General features: G+C 43.3%; 1 protein-coding gene across 1 annotated transcript in view; it reads right to left on the bottom strand.

The window, feature by feature from the left end:
- The window catches only part of LOC103346374 (probable ATP-dependent RNA helicase DDX60), an 85,778-nt gene extending 68,134 nt beyond the window's left edge, over positions 1 to 17,644 (bottom strand). Inside the window, 10 exon segments of the mRNA XM_070047171.1 lie at positions 139 to 241; positions 1,691 to 1,846; positions 4,115 to 4,256; positions 6,821 to 6,979; positions 8,394 to 8,564; positions 10,441 to 10,545; positions 12,104 to 12,445; positions 12,779 to 12,968; positions 15,596 to 15,665; positions 17,233 to 17,644. Of these exon segments, the coding sequence (XP_069903272.1) occupies positions 139 to 241; positions 1,691 to 1,846; positions 4,115 to 4,256; positions 6,821 to 6,979; positions 8,394 to 8,564; positions 10,441 to 10,545; positions 12,104 to 12,445; positions 12,779 to 12,968; positions 15,596 to 15,665; positions 17,233 to 17,491 (1,697 nt within the window). The 5' untranslated portion in view covers positions 17,492 to 17,644.
- Between the last annotated feature and the right edge of the window lie 3,858 nt (positions 17,645 to 21,502).

The raw sequence follows: 21,502 nt of genomic DNA, 5'->3' as shown, positions 1-21,502 counted from the left end.
GATGCAGTCCACCATACTCAAAGATATTTGGCATTGTAATCCATAAGCTGTACTTTGGAAATTTATATTCATTAAATAAAAGTTTAAAAAAAAGATATTTGGTTACAGCCACAGAGCTATTACAAGCAAGATAAATACCTGCTTACAAAAGGTAGTTCGGACCAAATATCTCCAGCGTAATCTTCTATAACCTCGGATTTCAGAGGAATTAGTCCAAGCTTGGGAATTTCTTGATTTGATCCTGGCAATATTCAGAAATACAATTGATATTTGAACACTAAACTCTAATTAAAATTCACCATTCTGATGCAGGCATTTCTGCAATAGCAAAACTAAGCCTAAGTAATCTAAGTAATCTCTCATTACCAAATAAATAGAAACTGAATAGAATTTCTACAAAGTAGACGTTCAAATCACATTTCTGCTCCACATATTAAGCCACAAATGTAAATACTCATAGGTGTAGATTTCAAAATCTTGCAAAATGTAAGTTTGTTTTAAAATTCCATTTTCCATTAACTATTTAAAGTGTGAGGATACTAAAAGATAAGTTCATTTTGGTGCAAAGTTGTTTGAAATCCCACATAGTTTTTCCCTAATACTCATTTTCCATTAATTTTTTTGAAAGCTCCTCATATCTGAATGGAGTTAGGTAGAATTTATTTTAAGAGTCAAAGAATCACTATGTAACCTAGAAAAGACAAATATTTATTCTAGACCACAGAAAGATCTCTGCTTATTTTTCCATAGGTCAAACCAAGAGAAATAAATTTGTTTAATAAAAATGTTTTAAATTTAAACATCGGTACCAACAAAATGCATTAATTTATTTCCACATCTTGGGCTAGCGAAAATTCAAAAGAACTTTTGTATATTTCATTCAACTCCCAAACCTTTTTCTGCATGAATGGACTCATCTGATGTGTCAATCACAACACCTTAAGACCTATTTAAATTTAAGCTACTTCTTCATAGAGCTTTAGGGAAAAAGTTGCCTTTGGTAAAAAAAAGTAGTAAAGCTATGACAACGTTTTCTGTACCTGACTACGGAGACAGACAGACACGGATTCAAATCCTCTCTCTTCCATGAATTTGCTGTGTGATCTACAACAACCTTCCCAAGATCTTACCTCTAAAATGAGATTGATAATACCACCAGCAAGGTTGATTGGGAAACCAACTAGAAAAATAAATAAAAACAATCGCAAGGCAAAGGAGTTGCTAGAGGAGTAGAAGCTATTCAGTATGACTATCCCAGCCAAAAGGCAAAACTTATAAAGACCAGACCTATTTTCTAAACAAGGATTGCACTGCTAATCTCTTTCCATCTGGAATGAGATTCACTTTTAAAAAACTACTGGGGCTGGCACTGTGGTGCAACAAGTTAAAGCTGTTTGCAACATCAGCATCTCATGAGTGCTGTTCCAGCTGCTCCACTTCTGATCCAGCTCCCTGCTAATGCTCTTGGAAAAGTAACAGAAGATGTCCCAAGTGCTTGGTCCCTGTCACCTCAGTTGGAGACCTGGATGGAGTTTCTGACTCCTCGCTTCAGCCTGGACCAGCCCAGTGGTTGCAGCCATTTGGAAAGTGAAAAAGCAGATGGAAGATCTCTCTCCTCTCCCTCTCTCTCTCTCTGTGCCATTTTGTCTTTCAAATAACAAGCAAATCTTTTCTAGCAAACTGCCAGCACCTTTAGGCAATGTTTCCTTCTGTGTAAGGAACAGTCTGGAAGTTGTCCTCACGGGCATGGAGTCTCCAAAGTCACCACCCTCTGACAAAGCTAACGTTGTGTTCCACAGCTTGTGATATGCGTGCATCAGAGCGTCACCCAATTCCAAGTCCAGTCCTAGGGAGGAGAAGGTAACAGATTCCAATTCATAATCAAAGTCTGAATTTATGTGTTACAGGTGTCTGAGTTATTCAAGTTTATAGTTACTAGCTTCTAATGTTAGATGCTTAATGCAGGACAGAATATGATATTTTCATTACGTACTCAATATTTGAAGACTGCTAGAGCAAAAATAAAATTGATACTGCTATTGTTATATTTTTCTGCCACAAAAAAAAGCAGGGAGCAGCATTGTGGCACAGTGGGTCAAGCTGCCACTTGTAATACTGGCATCCCATCCTGGACACCTGTGATACTGGCATCCCATATTGGAGCACTAGTAGGAGTTCCGGCTGCTCTGCTTCCCATCCAGCCTCCTGCTAACACTCCTGAGAAAGGAGCAGATGATGGTCCAAGTGCTTGGGCCCCTGCCACCTGCATGGGAGATCCAGGTGGAGCTCCAAGCTCCTGACTTTGGCTGGGCCCAGCCCTAACCATTGTGGCTATTTGGAGAGTGATCCAGCATATGGAAGACACACACACACTCTCTCTCTCTCTCGCTCTCGCTCTCACATGCACACATGAGTGAGCATCCTTCAGAAAATGCTCCAAGCTGGTACGCCACTTCAGTTTCCATGGGAACAACATCTTATCTGAAGCAGCCAGCAGCAAAGCTACATTGTCATTTTCCAACACATACACAAAATCTGGTGTAGGAGGGTTCTTCAAAAACTGTATGGAAAAATGGAATTAAAATTTGATTCTGGTGCAAAAAAAATTGAAATCTATGCATAAGGTGTTCTTCATACTCATTTTCCACAAAGTTTTTGGAGATTCCAGAAATTTTTATACCAAAATCAACTTATTTTATTATACTTTACTTCTTGCATTTTTAATTAACATGCAATACTTGCACACCATTATGGTGCATGGTGCAATATTTCAACAGTGAAAGCTAATCAAATCGGGAAATCAGCATGCCCACCTCCAGCTCCTCTCCACACTGTGCAATGCATTATTATGGGCTACGGTCTCTCCCTGTGCTGTGCAACACTAGGACCAGTTACTTCTGTCTAGTGGGGTTTTAGACCCTATAGCCAACCTCCCTCTAATTCCCTCCCTCCATCCCCTCCAAGCACTACTGGTCACTATTCTAAGTTCAGATAGTCTCTTTTTTCTTTTCCTTCCACATAAGAAAGAAGATGTGGCATTTAATTCCATTATCCATGAACACTTTGAAGCACCTCATATGGAAGACACAGAATAAATTACAACTCCGTAGTTCCTTTCCATTTATCTTCCTTTTTTTCCCCAAGTAACTAATCAATTACCCCATAATTATTCAAAAAAAAAAAAAAAAACCCTCTTATAAAGACCTCTCAACTGAACCTTGTGAAAATACAGACTTTCCAGGCCGGCGCCCGCGGCTCACTAGGCTAATCCTCCACCTAGTGGCGCCGGCACACCGGGTTCTAGTCCTGGTCGGGGCGCCGGATTCTTTCCCGGTTGCCCCTCTTCCAGGCCAGCTCTCTGCCTGTGGCCAGGGAAGGCAGTGGAGGATGGACCAAGTGCTTGGGCTCTGCACCCCATGGGAGACCAGGAGAAGCACCTGGATCCTGCCTTCGGATTAGTGCGGTGTGCCGGCCACAGCGCCAGCCGTGGCAGCCATTGGAGGGTGAACCAATGGCAAAGGAAGACCTGTCTCTCTCTCTCACTATCCACTCTGCCTGTCAAAAAAAAAAGAAAGAAAGAAAGAAAGAAAGAAAGAAAGAAAGAAAGAAAGAAAGAAAGAAAGAAAGAAAATACAGACTTTCCACAGAAAATATCTTCAGGGTGGTTGGCCAGCATCCCACATGGGCGCCAGTTCAAGCCCCAGCTGCTCCACTGCCAATCCAGCTCCCTGATACTGGCCTGGGAGAAGCAATATAAGATGACCCAAGTCCTTGGGCCCCTTCCACCCACACGGGAGATCCAGAAGAAGCTCCTTGCTCTGGGCTTCAGCCTGGCCCAGACCTGGCCATTGCAGGCATCTGGGGAGGGAACCAGGGAACCAGTGGATAGAAAATGTTCTCTTTCTCTCTCTCCCTCTTTCTCTCCCTCTATAACTCTGACTTTCAAATAAATACATCTTTTTAAAAAAAACATATCTTCAGAGAAACTTTTTATGTAATTCAACCTAATTGATGCATGACTAACCCACTGTCATTATTTATTAGATACAATTCTCATTCAGGCATGGACAATGAATTTAAAAAACTATTTAATGAATAGCTATTTAAAACATACCTCTGTGATACTCAATTTCATAATAATAAGCAATATTTTTCCATAAAATATTATCAGTTAAGTCAGGGAGGCCGGTGAAATCCACACTCCAATTATTTGTAACTTTTAATTGTTTTAGGATGAGAAATTCACATTGTTTTAGCTGGAAAAAATACAAAAGGACAAAAGAGAGAGAGGAACAGGTGTTAATGATATAAAATCTTCCAAAAATGTGACTGTGTCAATTAAGTTTCCCTGAGCATCATCTACTCCTTGTACAAAGACGAAGGACATACAGTGAAGACCAAGAGCTTAGAGCCAGTTACCTTCTTCCGGTCCATCCCATTGCAAAATAACAAGGGCAATATCCAAGGGGTCTTCAAAAAGTTTGTGGAAATTCACGATACCTTGTAGTTCCATGAAATTTTTAAAAAATATTTATTTATTGTGCTCGCTTCAGCAGCACATATACTAAACTATTTATTTATTTATTTGAAAGGCAGAGTTACAGAGAGGCAGAAGCAGAGAGAGAGAGAGAGAGAGAGAGAGAGAGAGAGAGGTCTTCCATCCACTGGGTCACTCCCCAGATGGTCACAATGGCTGGAGCTGCACCAATCCAGGAGCCAGGAACTTCTTTCAGGTCTCCCACGTGGGTGCAGGGGCCCAAGCACTTGGGTCATCTTCTACTGCTTTCCCAGGCCACAGCAGAGAGCTGGATTGGAAGTGGAGCAGCCAGGACTTGAACCGGCATCCATATGGGATGCTGGCACTGCAGGTGGCAGCTTTACCTGCTACACCACAGTGCCAGCCCCTTTCCATGAACTTTTTGAAATAACCGTGTATAACCTTTGAGGTATTTTTCAGTGCTAACATTAATTTTTTCTTCTGAACTCATCCCAATCATAATTTCAATAAATACTTCCTCATTGATTCGAACTAATAAATATATAAAAGTAGTGGGCATTTAACTGCTTTACTACAGATTTACAATTAAAAGTTGTTTATGGTATCATTTCAAGAGTTAGGTCTATGGGGCCTTTACTAGGCATCCCATATGGGTGCTGGTTGAAGTCTCAGACACTCTTTCTCCAATCCAGTTCCCTGCTGATGCACCTGGGAAAGCAGTGGAAGATGGCTGGCTTAAGGGCCAACACACTGTGGCGCAGTGGGTTAAAGCCCTGGCTTGAAGCACCGGCATCCCATATGGGCACCTGTTCGAGTCCCGGTTGCTGCTCTTCCGATCCAGCTCTTCGTTATGGCCTGGGAAAGCAGTAGAAGATGGCCCAAGTCTTTGGCCCTTGAACCCACGTGGGAGACCCAGAAGAAGCTCCTGGCTTCAGTCTGGGCCAGCCCCCACCATTGTAACCATTTGGGGAGTGAGCCTGTGGAAGAAAGATCTCTCTCTCTCTCTCTCTGCGGCCATTTGGGGAGTGAACCAGTGGATAGAAGACCTCTCTCTGTGTCTCTACCTCTCTCTGTAATTCTGTCTTTCAAAGAAATAAAATAAATCTTAAAAAAGAAGCGAGATCGACCGGCGCCGCGGCTCACTAGGCTAATCCTCTGCCTAGCGGCGCCGGCACACTGGGTTCTAGTCCCGGTTGCCCCTCTTCCAGGCCAGCTCTCTGCTGTGGCTAGGGAAGGCAGTGGAGGATGGCCCAGGTACTTGGGCCCTGCACCCCATGGGAGACCAGGAGAAGCACCTGGCTCCTGCCTTTGGATCAGCGCGGTGCGCCGGCCGCAGCGCGCCAGCCACGGCGGCCATTGGAGGGTGAACCAACGGCAAAGGAAGACCTTTCTCTCTGTCTCTCTCTCTCTCACTGTCCACTCTGCCTGTCAAAAAATAAAAATAAAAAATAAAAATAAAAATAAAAAAAAAGAAGTGATATCACAACTAACTACATAAAAGCATCAAACTGTGCTAAGTACAAAAAACCAAGGTTTTCAAATTTTCCTAAATTTCCTAAGAACTTACAAAGGACTTTTGTATTCCCATCGTCTCTGTTTCAACTGGCTACAAAGTGTGAAATGCAATGAATGTAAACTCTTTATTCATTACTTCACTATTTATATAATACTCATTAGAGTTGTTTTCTTCAGTGTGGGGGTTGTTTTATACTAGGGAGGACTACATTTTTGTATGGAGTGCTTTTATCTAGGACTCAGTTTTTCAAGGAAACATGCATTGTTTGTTGGTAGCCATGTTGAAGATGGATACAGGAAACAAAGAACCTTTTAAGATGACTATAAAGGGCCGGCGCCGAGGCTCACTAGGCTAATCCTCTGCCTTGCGGCTCCGGCACACCGGGTTCTAGTCCTGGTCGGGGCGCCAGATTCTGTCCCGGTTGCCCCTCTTCCAGGCCAGCTCTCTGCTGTGGCCAGGGAGTGCAGTGGAGGATGGCCCAGGTGCTTGGGCCCTGCACCCCATGGGAGACCAGGAAAAGCACCTGGCTCCTGGCTCCTGCCATCGGATCAGCGCGGTGCACCGGCCGCAGCGTGCCGGCCGCGGCAGCCATTGGAGGGTGAACCAACGGCAAAAAAGGAAGACCTTTCTCTCTGTCTCTCTCTCTCACTGTCCACTCTGCCTGTCAAAAAATAAAAAAAAAAAAATTAAAAAAAAAAGATGACTATAGAAAGCAAAACAGTATCAGTAGAGACACAGGATTGCACCGTCCAAGTTTTGCCTTATTGAATTTTGAGCGCTTATGAATTTCCAGGTGGTTCACTTACCATTCTTAGAAATGGAGAAAGTGTTGCATCCCATTTGTGAGTAATGATTCTACTCTTAGCTCTTTGGATCAGAGGTAAATGCTGAAGGAAAATCACACTGAGACAGTACATTCGGCACAGGTCTGCTGCTTCACTGAGTGTGGGTGCCTCCTTCAAATCCTGGAAAAACATGAATTTTTAAAATGTCCACTTGCACAGGCAACATAAAAACTCAGATACAAAGGTGGGCCTTTGGTGCACGGGTTGAGTCTGCTTGGACACCTACATCCCGTAACAGGTGTCTAGGATGGAGTCCCAGCTTTGCTTCCAAGACCAACTTCCTGCTAACGCCCAACCTCCTAACGTTAAGACCCCAGGTGATGACTGCCACTCAGCTGGGAGAACCACACTGAGATCAGAGCCCTGGCTTCAGCCTGGCCCAGTCCTGCTGTTGTGGGCATTTGAGAAATTAATTGGCAGATGGGCTCGCTTGCACTTGCTCGTGTTCTCTCTCTGCTCTCCCTTTCAAATAAATAAAAACAAAGAAAGAAAAAATTTTAAAGAGAAAAATACAAACAAGAAGTCAAATTTTCTTGAAAAAATTCAGACATGCAGTAACAGTATTTTAAGGCACCTTACCCAAAATTCTCCCATGTGACGATTTAATTCTTTTGGGGGTAATTTTATCTCTAGAAAAATTCTACTAAGCATGTGATGGATGAAAAACAACACAACTAGCTGTGTTGCCTAGGAGTGAAAGCTTTGCCTAATACATGAAGTTCTGAAATTCACTGTATCTAAACCTTGCATTTGATAAAATGGTAGTGGATGGCCTCTGTTTAAGGACATGTCCAGCATCTAGTTATTCATGTCCTCAAAAGCAGAAGTACCAGGGGTTGCAAAAAAGCTGCTTCTTGTCACACCTGTTCCTGTGTAGAACCAGGGCTGAGCACGGCTGTGCTCTATATGGTAAAGCAACGTAGCAGAACAGAAAAGGAAAAAATGGGTTGCATCCCAGCTCTGCCCCCGAGTAGCTGTTTGACTTTTACTTACCATGTAGTAGACCACCAAGAACAGTAAAAAGTTGGTGACTGTATGCCCACTACAGCAAGGATTGACAAGTAATTCAGACTCTACTAGCTCACTACTGTTACAAATAGGAGCAACCTTATCATTACAGAAAACGTGATGCTGAGCCACAAAGTGGACAGTGGGCTCATCGTCAGGTCCCACTGCCTATCGCTTTGACAAATGCTAACTTCTGTGCAATGTCACCACGTATGCGTTGAAACTGGCCCAGGAGATTGCAAGCAGCAATGATGACCAGCTCTGAGCCAGGGGACAGAAGATATGTGTCCTGTGATCAGAGATGAAAGAGGTGACAGATTCATCTCAACTATCTTATAAAGAATCTTGCCAGCTTTCATAAGAATGAGATCATAATGATATTTCCATGCTTAGCCAGCAAACATGTGATCCACACGTCGTATTTTCTGTTTGACCTTGAGCTTATGCATAGGGCCACCACCCACAAGCGCTGTCACATCATCAAAAGTGGCATGAGACAGGCTCATTGGTTTTGAAGGAGTCTCACCTGTGTATCACAGTTTTCTGTGTATGTGTTTGGGTTTCCACGGTCTTCTAAATCTAGTAACATTTTTTTGTAGAGCTTTAGTGCCACCGAGCATGAAACGGAGCAGACAACACCTCGGATTTCAGCTCCTTGTGGCCACAGGTCCTGAAGCAAGGACAGGGTTTGATGCACCTGAAATAGAACACTTTGTCAAAAAAACAGTGATTCCAAGAAACAAGATTCAAAGCTGACATAGTAATTAATTCTAGAAAAATACTGAAAGTTTATCTTTCAAAAACTTAAAGAAAAACATATAAGATAGGCCTGCAGAATTTGGAAAATGATGCTGAGCCAGTATTTCATAAGGTCCTAAGTGACATTTTAATATTAATAACTTTCTCCTGCTGATCTACAGGCCATGGCAAATCCACAGGTCTCTGTGTGATTAACCTGTGGATTCTTCAGTGTTGTCAGCCCAGACACTTGCCAGGGGCCAGTGAAGACACTGAGATGCATGGCATACACACTGCTAACGATCAACAGCTCTACTCCCATAAACTGATACGAACGACTGCTACCAAAGGCGTGATCACGAGAACCCTTGTATTTTGGGGAAAGTTGCAAAGGCGCGATAAATCACAGCGCTCAGCAAGAGATGCAGACAGGAGCAGACGGGGGCGATGGAGACAAGATGTTTATCTGAGTCCGTGGTGAGGCATCAGGATTTGAACCAGGAGACGCAACACCTCCTAAAAGCTCGAAACAGTCATTGAACAAGTCACCTGGTCTCAATTCTTTCACTTAAAGACGTCAGTTCAGTGTCTACATGCTATGTCGGGTCTCACAGGGGCTTTACACTAAGACTGAAAAGAGCACCCCCAGGGAGTTCCGAGCAGGAGAGCATCAGCACACATAGGCTGCCCTTTGAAATCAGAGGAACTCAGAGGATGAAATCGGCAGCCCTATTTCTACTCTGTGTGCTCCTGGGGGCCTAAGGAGCAGGGGAGGGCCACTGAGCCCCAGGAAGGGCTACAAGTTTGGGAAGGAGAGAAGGACAGGGTAACGCTTGAGCACAGGCTGTTAAAAAACCCCACCTATGTAAAACAGGAATGAGAGTGAGGACATGAATAAAAACCATAGCTAGAGCCACAGTGAACGCTCCGCTGCAGCTCTAAGAGTCCCTCCCCTTCTCACAGCTGCTCAAGGAATCACCTGCATCTTTCTCCGTGCAACATTACAGTTGGTTACTTGGCTCACATAGGTTAAAATTCCTATGAAAACAAGACCCCTTTCGGTCTTGTCCGCCACTGTAAGTCCAGCACCTAGCATGACACGTGGAATGATGCATCCGTGTCACAAATATTGCTGTATGGTTAAGTGAGAGAGTGAATGCAGGGAGAATGGACAGAAGAATCCAATGACGTGGGGACTTTTAGTTCACCTTAGAATAGGGGACACTAAATATCTGGATGCTCATACGTGTACTGACTCCACAGTCAGGTGAACCCCGTCTCATCACCACGTCATGCCTAGTCTTCCAAAAACACTGTTCTATGGACTGTGGAACCACGTGAGATGGCATGATTCAGGAAATCAGAAGTACAGAGTAACCACTGGCTTAGGTTACCTTCCGGAGACGTTCCCAAAGGCCAATGGCTTCCTTGCATTTGCTAACCTCAAAGATCCCTTTCCTTTCAAGATCTGAACAATTCCCGTCTTCCAGGAAGCCAGCACCCACAAGAGCCACCTCACCCATCACAAGAGTAAGCCCTGGGATCGTTAACATTATCACAGCACTGGCCTCTGGCCAGTATCACCACACATTGCATACAAAGTATTTTGTAGAAAATATTTTTAACCAACTTCAGGATGTTTTGATAACAATTTAGCAAGACCCTTTCTGCCTCAGAGGAATGCGGCTTGCAAGAGAACACTTCCCAGAGATGGAAGGCTAGGGAGTCAGGGGGCGTGAAGGCGAGCGTAGGACAGGCCTGTTTGCTAGAAGCAATAGCCATCAAAGGTATATTTCCTACACGCTGAACTTTAGTTTTAGGAGCATAGTCATTACCTCTTTCTGCAGGTCTTCCACATTTAATTTCAAATGACCACACACAGATATTCTTGCTTCCTGTGACTTTTGGAAAACCAAGGCATGTCGCAGCTGTTTCTCATGCTACACACACAGATACAAAAAAAAAAAAAAAACAAGTATGTGTACACATCACAAACCTCTAGTTAAACTAAATACAAGGTGGAAAGTCATGTTTATTTGGCTACAGGAAAACAAAAAGAAAGCCATCAATTCAAATCAAATAAACTTCCATTATGTCTTCTTGAACTAATGCTGAGGACATTGCAATCTAACAACAACAAAAAAAACCACTTCTACCTAGTTCCATAAAAGCAACTATTTAAAAAGTACCAAATGGTATGAGCACTGAGCCTTGAGACTGACACCTACATCCCACACGGGAATGCTTGGATCTGATTCCCAGCTCCAGTTCCTAACTCCAGCTTCCTGCTAATGCACACCCTGGGAAACCAGTGACGGCTCAGGGAACTGGGCTCCCGCCTCCCATGTGGGAGATCTGGATTGCATTCTAGCTTCAGATCAGCTCAGCTCCAGCCGCTGCAGCCAATTGGAGAGAGAACTGGTGGATGGAAGATCTTTCCCTCTGTTTCTCCCTCTCTGTCTGCTCTCTCTGACTCTGTCAAATAAATAAATAAAAATCTTTAAAAGAAAAAAAAATAACAAAGGAAGGGGGGGTGTGGGAGCATGGGCACGAGGGAGGGGAGGGTGGGAAGTATCACTATGCTCTAAAACTGTACAGATAAAATTTGTCCATATTACAAAAACAAAAAAATTATTAAAAAAAACTATGCATGTTCAATTTTTTGCACCAAACTTAGCATCTTTAATTCCATTTTCCATGAACATTTTGAAGAACTCTCCTAGGTAATACATATTCAAACAAGTACACATCTGAGTGTGTGTCCCTATGAGCTGTCACGTGCACACATATTTGTATAATTTATGCAGGAGAAACAGAATTTCCCACCTTGGTGCTCTCATGTCTGGTTTCTCTGGGTTCCTCCCCTCCATTTCCTTTTTTTTTTCTCTCTCTCTCTCTCTCTCACTGTCAGTGGACAGTGAGAGAGAGACAGAGAGAAAGGTCTTCCTTTTCCATTGGTTCACCCCACAATGGCCGCTGCGGCTGGTGCACCGCACTGATCCAAAGCCAGGAGCCAGATGCTTCTCCTGGTCTCCCGTGCTGGTGCAGGGCCCAAGCACTTGGGTCATCCTCCACTGCACTCGGGGCCACAGCAGAGAGCTGGCCCGGAAGAGAGGCAATCGGGACAGAATGCGGGGCCCTGACCGGGACTAGAACGTGGGGTGCCGGCACCGCAGGCGGAGGATTAGCCTAGTGAGCTGTGGCGCTGGCCTCCATTGCCTCTTGCCCTTGAACTTGGCCCACACCCTTCTTCCTCATCTCACCGAATCACCCAAAGGCTTCATCCCCAACAAGAATTTCTCTCTTTGCCAAAACTCAGAACTCACTTCTACAAACCTGACTTGTAAAGCCAGAGCAAAACCTTCCTGCTTTCCACGTTAAAAGATTCCTTCAGAGCCTTCCTAGGCCCAACCTCTTGAACAAGGACTCACATTATCAGGGTTGTTTCTTCCACATTTACACAGCTCACTTCTTCTTAGGCAGTTCAACTTGACTTACCATTTCAAAGAATTGTCTGTGCTCAAAGCGACTTGAGGTATGATATCCATAAATTCTAAGGACATCCGACTCTAGCCCCAAGGGCTGTACTATATTGATTTTCTTCTGAAGAGCATGAATGATAAAAATGTTTAAAAAATCTGTTTGTCGAGCGGTGATTCCTTCGTCTGAGACGACCAAGAAATGCGGGTAGCATTCCTCAAGAAATGTGTTCCATTCTGGAGACAAACAATTGGAAAACTCAGTATGAACAGTGACATCAGTATTGTATTCTAAATGTTGAATCAGGGCAGTACGAAGGGCCAGAAAATGAGGGCAGTTAAAATATATATTTTCTGCATCCTGTAAAAAAAAAAGGAAACAAGTGTTAGTATTAGAGATAAAAAATGAGTGTCTAGTTATTTTTGTGAAGCTTATGGGAGTTACTGTGCTAACATGATAGAAAGAGCTAAGATGATTAAACATGTTCTATGCAGCCTCTACAAGTGTAAGTAGATAAGAACAAACTCAGTGGCCATTCTCCTCTGTACAACATTTACTATTAGCCCTTTCAGCAGAGCCTCTAGTTACAGACTGAAGAAGCAATATAGCTAATAGTTAAGTAATGATGGGCCACGTTTCGAAATGATTGACTCTGTTTTCCAAGATGAGAACGGAGAACGAAATATCTGTTACCTTAAAAAAGACGATTACAAATCTGGCTTCCTTTTGAATGAAGTCGTGCAGAAACCGCTCCATAATGTAGAAGAAGTGGAGGGTTTGCCCCATCTTGAGGTTCACATGGAGAGCACAAGTGAGGAGTAAGGAATCTCCATCAATCAAAAAAAATTCAGATTCAACGAAGTCTTTCAGCAAGCTGACCCTCCTGAATAAAATACAGAACAGGCGGAGACTGTGGACAGAGCAGCAGCCTCAGAGAAAATCCACAGTTTGATTGGGTGGGCAACTCTTCTTCCAGTCTAAGAAATTTAAAGAAAAAACTAAGCATAAATTTCTGTTATCTTTAACAGTTTTCCAGGGCACTTCCATGATTTTGATAATAGAATAAGCCCCTGGTTGGAGCCTGACATCCTAAGAGTGGAACTGCAACTCACTTCAGTGTACGCGTATGCTTAAATTTATGCAAAAAAAATTCATCTCCACATACATTTTAGATTGACAGGCTTACTGTTATGTACTTCAAATGTGAAACACTAAATCAGTCATTATCCTTGTTCAGTTATATGCTGTTTATTTATTCAGTTCAGTTATTTGCTTTTTAAGCTAATGTACAATCAACATCTGTGACGTCTTCACTCAACCCAGCAACAAAAAGATTTTTCTTTTTTTTTTTTTAATTTTTTTTTGACAGGTAGAGTTAGTGAGAGAGAGAGAGACAAAGAGAAAGGTCCTCCTTCTGTTGGTTCACTCCCCAAATGGCCACTACGGCCGGTGCTGCGCCGATCCGAAGCCAGGAGCCAGGTGCTTCTTCCTGGTCTCCCATGCGGGTGCAGGGCCCAAGCACTTGGGCCATCCTCCACTGCACTCCCGGGCTACAGCAGAGAGCTGGACTGGAAGAGGGGCAATCGAGACTAGAACCCGGTGCCCAAGATTTTTCATAACTTATATCTTCCCAGTGAGTCGTTTCCAAAGCTCATTACCCAGCCTCTCCCCTCAGAGGCAGCCACTGCCTTGAATTCAATTTTACTCAGTCTCACTTCACTTTTTAAGTTCTTATGATGTATATTATGCTTAATTTGTAATTTTTATCAGAAACGCATCCCACGCCTTTTCTGAAATTTCTTTGTTTAACTCAAGTACTAATTACGATTAAAATCCCGCATGTGGTTATAGGATGCTATGCTTGAACTACTGCACTGTGATGTGTACATCATAACTGATTCTGTGTCCTCCTTCCCATGGGCATCTGACTTGTTTCTATGCATTTTTTGATACTGCCAACTGTGCTGCAAGGACTATTCTCATAGCTTCCTGAAACACAGGTTTCCTCAATGCCCACTCGACTGAACTCAGGCAAATGGAATTACTGAGTTGCAAGTTATAGGGTAGCACCAAGCGGTTTCCAAAGTCATCACAGAGCTACACAGGCCTTAGCAGGTATCAGAAGTTATTCCAGCTACATCTGGTGGTGTATAAAAACAAGAACTGCTAGGACGTGGGTTGTTACTAGATATAATTCCTTTTAATTAAAGGAAAGCATTTGGCCTATCTGTTAGGATGCCTATAACCTACATGCGAGTGCCTGGATTTGAGTCCTGGTTTCAGCTACCAATTCCAGCTTCCTGCTAAAGCACACCCTGGGAGGCAGTGGTGATGGCTCAAGTAGCTGGCTCCCTGCCACCCACACGGGAGACCCACACTAAGTTCCCAGCTCCCAGCATTGACCAAGCCCAGCCCGGCAGTCCCAGGCATTTGAAGACTGAACCAGCAGGTGGAAACTAACTCTCTCTCTCTCCCCTTCCCCCTCCCTCTCTCCTTCTCTCCCTCTCTCCCTCTCTTTTCCATCCTGCTCCTCTCAAACTAAAAACTCAAACACAGTAGGAAAATGTTAACTCTATGTATTCTTTCAGAATTCACTTCCCGCAAATTTCAACACATAATGTTTTGGCTAAGACCAAATGCTCTGGATTCTAAGCCTGCTCCTACGTGACTTTAGACAAATTGCTTGTCTATCCTGTGCTACAGTTTCTTGACTTGCAAAAAAAAAAAAAAAAAAAAAGAATTCAGAACAGCTAATCCTTCAAACAATTGCTGTGAGGATTAATGAGATAAACATGAGTGGTTAGAACCAAAATATGTTTAGGCCATAATCTATACTTAAAATATGCTTGTTATAAAGAATGTTTTGAGTTTTTATTTTACTTTGTAGTTGAATATAATTGGTATTGTAGTATTATAAATTCCATTTTGATTCTAAACTTATTCTATTGTAAATTAATTGAGAAAATTGGAATGAGGCACCAAATGCCAAGATTAGACTCAATAAACCACCAGTGGCAGGAACATTTTTACTCTCTTCACTGTGGTGTGCAAAGTCCCTAGCACATTAGCAAGCACACACAAATGGTTGTCAGGAAAACAACACAACACACTGGCGTGGTGCAGTCATCGTTGCTGATATTATAGAATGTTTCACCGTTGGTCAACTTGTGCCAAAGTCAGTTTCATGAAACTTGCGCAATGTTTTAAATGGTATACAATGTTAGTTAAACAGCTACTTTATTATTGTGCAGTATTAAAAGAAAATTGAGTCTTTTCTCCACTTATACCCCTCTTCAAATTCTTCAATAACTTACTCCTGGCTACCGAATGACTTAGACCATAACATTTCCCAAGGAAAGATTTCTCTATTTTTAATAACATTAACTTTTTACCCCATTGGAAGGTTATACAAAACAACTTAGCAGGAAGAAAATTTAAAAAAAAATATGCCATGCAGAGGGAAATAACATGTCGTGATGTGTGACTTTGAACTATTTGTGTTATACTTACTCGGATTTTGACAGGTGGGCCCAAAGGTACCTGGAGAGTTTCTTTAGAATTTCCCCACATTCAGTTAATCCTTTCAAAATAAATAACAGAGGTTTAATATTCATTTTTTTAAAGATTTATTTGTAAGGCAGAGCAACAGAAAGGGAGGGAGAGATCGACCCAGGAGCCCAGAACTCTGCTTAGGTCTCCCACATGATAGCAGGGGCCCAAACATCTGGGCCATCTTCCATTGCTTTCCCCGGCACATTAGCAGGGAGCTGGATTGGAAGTGGAGCAGCCAGGACTCGAACTGGTGCTCACAGGGGATGCTGGCATTGCAGGCAGCAGCTTAACCTGCTGTGACACAACACTAACCTCTCATATTCAGTTTTAAAAGACAACTTCTGCTGATGACTTTGACTAAATTTGTATTTTATGCAAAGCTGCAAACACATCAATGGAACGTTCCTAAGAATGTGAAAGACACATCGCTGTCTCCATAATGACAGCCTGCCTACCCCACTCACTAAACAGAATGATTGTGGGCCAGGGCAGCCAAATCATACAGTTTTGAAATTAGCTTTTTCATAAATTCTCAGTCACAAATGAATTTTATGATATACATAAATCTTTAAGAAATCTGCAAAATACAAATGTAAACAAAACTTGAGCAATGTGCCACTTCCAAAGTTAATTCATGTGAATATTTTATATGGAGAGACACAGAGAGAGAGAGAGAGAGAGAGATGTTAAATAAACATCTTTTAATTAAAGGAAAGCATTTGGCCTGTTAGGATGCCTATAACCTACATGCGAGTGCCTGGATTTGAGTCCTGGTTTCAGCTACCAATTCCAGCTTCCTGCTAAAGCACACCCTGGGAGGCAATGGTGATGGCTCAAGTAGCTGGCTCCCTGCCACCCACACGGGAGACCCACACTAAGTTCCCAGCTCCCAGCATAAATAAATAAATAAATTTCTAAATATAAATTATATATATAATAATATATAATATATAATATATTATATATAATATAATATAATATATATAATATATATAAATATATAAAATATATATAAAATATAATATTATATATTATATATATAATATATATTATATATAATATAATATAATATATATAAAATATATATATAAAATATAATAATATATATAATAATATAATAATAATAAATAAATAAAATAAATTTCTAAATATCTACATCTACCTTCAAAAGTTCTGCCACGGTGCCGCGCTGTGACGCAGTGGGCTAAAGTCCCAGCCTGCAACACTAGCATGCCATCTAGGCATCAGTTCGAGTCCCGGCTGCTCCACTTCCCATCCAGCTCCCTGACAATGCTCCTGGGAAAGCAGCAGAGGGTAGTCCAAGTGCTTAGGCCCCCTGCACCCACGTGGGAGACCCAGAGGGAGTTCCTGACTCCTGGCTTAGTCCTGCCTATTGAGGCCATTTGGGGAGTGAACTAACGAAAGAAAGATTGATCAATCTCTCTCTCTCCCCTCTCCTTTTCCCCATCTTCCACCCTCTGTATCTCTTCTTCTCTGTTGTGTCATTCTACCTTGGAAATAAATAAATAAATAAATCTTTTCCCAAAGAAGAGGAGAAGCATGAAAGAAACTCACATGCATGGGTAATCTCTCACCTGATTCTCCCAACTGACAGCTGTTCTCAACTGTAGCTTCAGCTCCTGGAGGTGTCTCTTCATTGATTTCAAACTGCAGTTGCCTGGAAGTTGGCTCTTCTACGATGCCTTCTGAGCTCAGGTCATCTTCTTCTTCAAATTGATCAAAAGAGGACACGCTCTCCGTGGTCTCACTGGCTTCAGAGCTATCATTTTCAGTGTCACTGTCACTGTCACTGGAGCTTGACTTTTCACCTGCCACAGCAGGTGCAGTAGCCATGATCTATAAAAGCAAACCTATTAAGCATTACCCATTTTTTAAAAATAAGATATCACGATAGTTCACTCATTCAACAGTAACATCTGCTTTATTACTTCTCTCTCTAAATCTTCCCAGTTCGTATTTACCCAAGAGTATATTTTTCACAATCCTTCCCCCAAATATGTTTGCTGCAAGTCATTCAAAAGAAAATGGTGTGGGGAAGGCACTGTGGCATAGCAAGTTAAGCTGCCGCCTGCAGTGCCAGCATCCCATATGGGTGCTGGTTCAAGCCCCAGCTGCTCCACTTCTGATCCAGCTCTCTGCTATGGCCTGGGAAAGCAGTGGAAGATGGCCCAAGTGCTTGGGCCCCTGCACCCATGTGGGAGACCCAGAAAAAGCTCCTGGCTCTGGATCGGCACAGCTCTGGCCATTGTGGCCAACTGGGGAGTGAACCAGTAGATGGAAGACCGCTCTCTCTCTCTCTCTCTGCCTCTCCTTCTCTCTGTGTGTAACTCTGACTTTCAAATAAACAAATAAATCTTAAAAAAAGAAGAAGAAGATGGTGTGGCACCACTGCATGGCACAAAACACTTCTGAAAATACCTGAAGCTGCTTCAAAAAGCCTGTGAAAAATTGAACTAAAAGGACTTTTTTTTTTTTGTAAAAACAATGAAATCCATGCATGGTTTTTTCATAATAAACATTTCCCACAAACTTTTTAAAGTCCTCTCATGCATGAAAGTCACATTTACAGAGAAAAAAAATAGTGTCTGCAGAAGGATGTGAAGCAAGAAATCTAGAAAATGGTAGAAAGTTATGTTCGCACCTTCCTTTTGGAAGAGTCTCCAAAGACAAATTCGCAGCATTTGAAGCGTTACTAAGTCATATTCTCTCTCACAGTTGAGCGCATAGTCAGCCAGCTTACACTGAATTAGCATCCAACTAACATGAGGGAGTTGTTGGTTTCTGCGCGCTCAATGACTTTCGGGGCGTCCTCAGCTGAGGTTCTGAAACGCACACTCTCTTACTCGAATCAGCGTATGTACCCTCGCTTTATGTGTCCTTTCACCAGGAAATACTGCAGGAGCGGCCCCAGCAGAGGTGCCAACAGTGAGACAGTGTCTTCTGGCTGGAAGAGCTCATCACGTCATTGTATACTGAAGCACTCCTGCTCTCAGGAATTGAGGTCATTCTTAAGTCCAGGCACTCTACTGCGGGATGTGGTCATCCTAATTGGGCTCTTCATTGCTGGGTCAAATGCCCACCCCACTTTAAATGGCCTCTTGCAAGATGACCCCAAGGGAATGAATTATTAGCCATGTGGATACTAAGCCATGGACACCTCTGTGGTGCACCTCTGTGTTGGCTCTTCCTCTTGCTCCACCTCATTCTTCTTGACCTTGGATTTCCTGAAACTGCACGTCTTAATAAATTATTAGCACTTTTTTTTTTTTTAATCTCAGTCTCTGCTTTCTTGGGAACCTTGACCAAGAGCATTGAGATCAGGAGTGGTCACTGAGAGTCTGTCTTCAGGACTGAATCGTGCAGCTGGATCCCTCCCTGGTGGAAGGTGTATGGTGACCCTGTTGCTGGGGCTAAGACAGGCGCCCATAACCTTGGCACACAGCAGGATCACAGTCACTAATGCTTTACTCTGTGCTTAATTCTAATGAAGCACAGGTGAAGGGTAAGGCACTGAAAAAAATGCTTTAGCTGCAGCGCTTGAAAGTATGGGAGCAGGGGCCGGCGCTGTGGCGTAGCAGGTAAAGTCGCCACCTGCAATGCCAGCATCCCATATGGGCGCTGGTTCGAGCCCCGGCTGCTCCACTTCTGATCCAGCTCTCTGCTGTGGCCTGGGAAAGCAGTGGAAGATGGCCCAGGTCCTTGGGCCCCTGCATCTGCGTGGGAGACCAGGAAGAAGCTCCTGGCTCCTGACTTCAGATTGGCTTAGCTCTGGCCATTGCTGCCAATTGGGGAGGGAACCAGCAGATGGAAGCTCGCTCACTTGCTCTCTCTCTCGCTCTCTCTCTCTCTCTGCCTCTCCTTCTCTCTGTAACTCTGACTTTCAAATAAATAAATTTCTAAAAAAAAATTATGGGAGCAGTGATGATTTTCTTCCATCCATAACACCAGAAAATTTTCAGAAAGAAACGTAGATTGAGGGCATCCACCAGCCAACTTAAGGCATGTCCTGAAATTCAGAACACCTCAAGACAGATTTTTGAAGGCAGGCTCTCCTCTCCCTACTGCTCAGGGCAGAGTGTGATGAAAATCATGCTTAGAATCTCATACACAGCCTTGGCAAGTGTCCATTTTTTTTTTCTTGATAGGAAAAAAAATGTAGGATGGGTATTTAGGTCAATGATCTCATGCATGTTGAACCCCCAATCCCTCAAAAATTCTCCAGGCTGATGAAGCTGCCCGCCCCCTCTTGCCAAGGGATAACAGCCTCTGCTTGCTCCACGTCAATGAGCCATGCCACCAAATGAGGTTCACTTTCCCAGAGACCTGTCCCTACCCCTTCCACCGACTCCAGGCAGTCACCCAGGGCTCCTCCTTAACACCGCCTATGTGGAAAGTGCAGTCCCTGCTCTACGAGGAAATAGCTTAGCTGGCAGAGGGACTGAGGGGCTGGCTACTGCATTTCCTCAGGACTGAGGGTGCCTTTGCAAGTAGATCACAAAGGTGCTGAACAAGGGATGCCGGTAGCAAATATGAGGCTGAAGGGGAGAATTCATGGACGTGAGAGCAGTGAACAGCCTACCAAAAAAATCAAGCAAATGGATGCCCATTCAAGCACACCTGCTCTGTACTGAAGCACATCACTATAGCCTCTGGCACTTGTCATGGGGCTGCCACACTGGTAAATCCATTTGTTTCCTACTCCTATCCATAAAGAAGATAGAAAGTAGCACACATTCACCTAGGAAGAATGTCAGTTTTTTCTCAGGGCTCTGTTAAATTCCCTGTTCACTACCACAGTACAGCAGGTACCTTGACCAGCATGACATTTCAGAGAACATCATGCTGGCTTTCTGTACTGATGATTTACCATGCACTATTAGGACACAGTTCTTTTTTATTTTATTCATTTAGTTGAGAGATAGAAAGAGAGAGAGCACGCACACATCCACCAGCTCACTTCCCAAATGCGGGCAGTGGAAGGGCTGGGCTGGGTAGAAGCCAGGAGCTAGGAACTCGGGCCAGGTATCCCAAGTGGGCGGCAGAGACCTAACTACTGGAGCCATCACTGTTGCTCCCAGGATCTGCATTGGCAGGAAGCTGGAAACAGAAGCAGGAGCCAGGAACCACACCCATGTCCTCCCGTGTGGAATGCGGGTGTCTTAACACTGTGCTAAACACTCATCCCAAGACACATTCCGTGAGGCTCAATTGCCTGCCACAATCCTTCATATGTAAGCATTAGGATCTCCAAAAAGTTCATGGAAATAAGTATTATGAAAAAAAACTATGCATGGATTTCAAATATCTTGTGCCAAAACAAAGTGAATTTGAAATTCCATTTTCCACTAAGTTTTGGAAGTGCCTTCACACATGTGCCTTCACCCCTTTCTCCTCTCTGATACCCACAGTCGGTTTCTATTGGCTTCTGTCTTGCACAAACTGTTCCCTTTGTGTTCCAGGCTCAACCACGCCTGCTCTCTCCTGGACCTTGTCTAAAGGTTGCCTCCCTCTTCCACATGATCTCCTCCCCCACTTTTTTTTACCTGGCGTCTTCCCCTTGGTGTCTAAATATAGCCACAGCTACTCCATCCTATAATAATCCCACTGCGGCCTCTGTTCTCCTCAATTTCCTTTCTTTACCTCGCTTTCTTTACCTTTCTATCACTCTCCTCCTGAATGGCAACCCAGCAGCTTGTGGTCTTTCAACAGAAGTCCTGTGCCATCATCCATGTCAATGAGCATTGGAAGGATCTTATGATTCCTCACCCAATACTATCATCATCAGGAAGAGTCAATGATTGCATAACTGAGAAATCATTTTATCTCTCTGTGCCTGAGTTCCTT

Source organism: Oryctolagus cuniculus, chromosome 8 (genome assembly GCF_964237555.1).
Source record: "Oryctolagus cuniculus chromosome 8, mOryCun1.1, whole genome shotgun sequence".
NCBI lineage: Eukaryota > Metazoa > Chordata > Mammalia > Lagomorpha > Leporidae > Oryctolagus > Oryctolagus cuniculus.
This window is presented reverse-complemented; position numbering and strand designations above follow the sequence as displayed.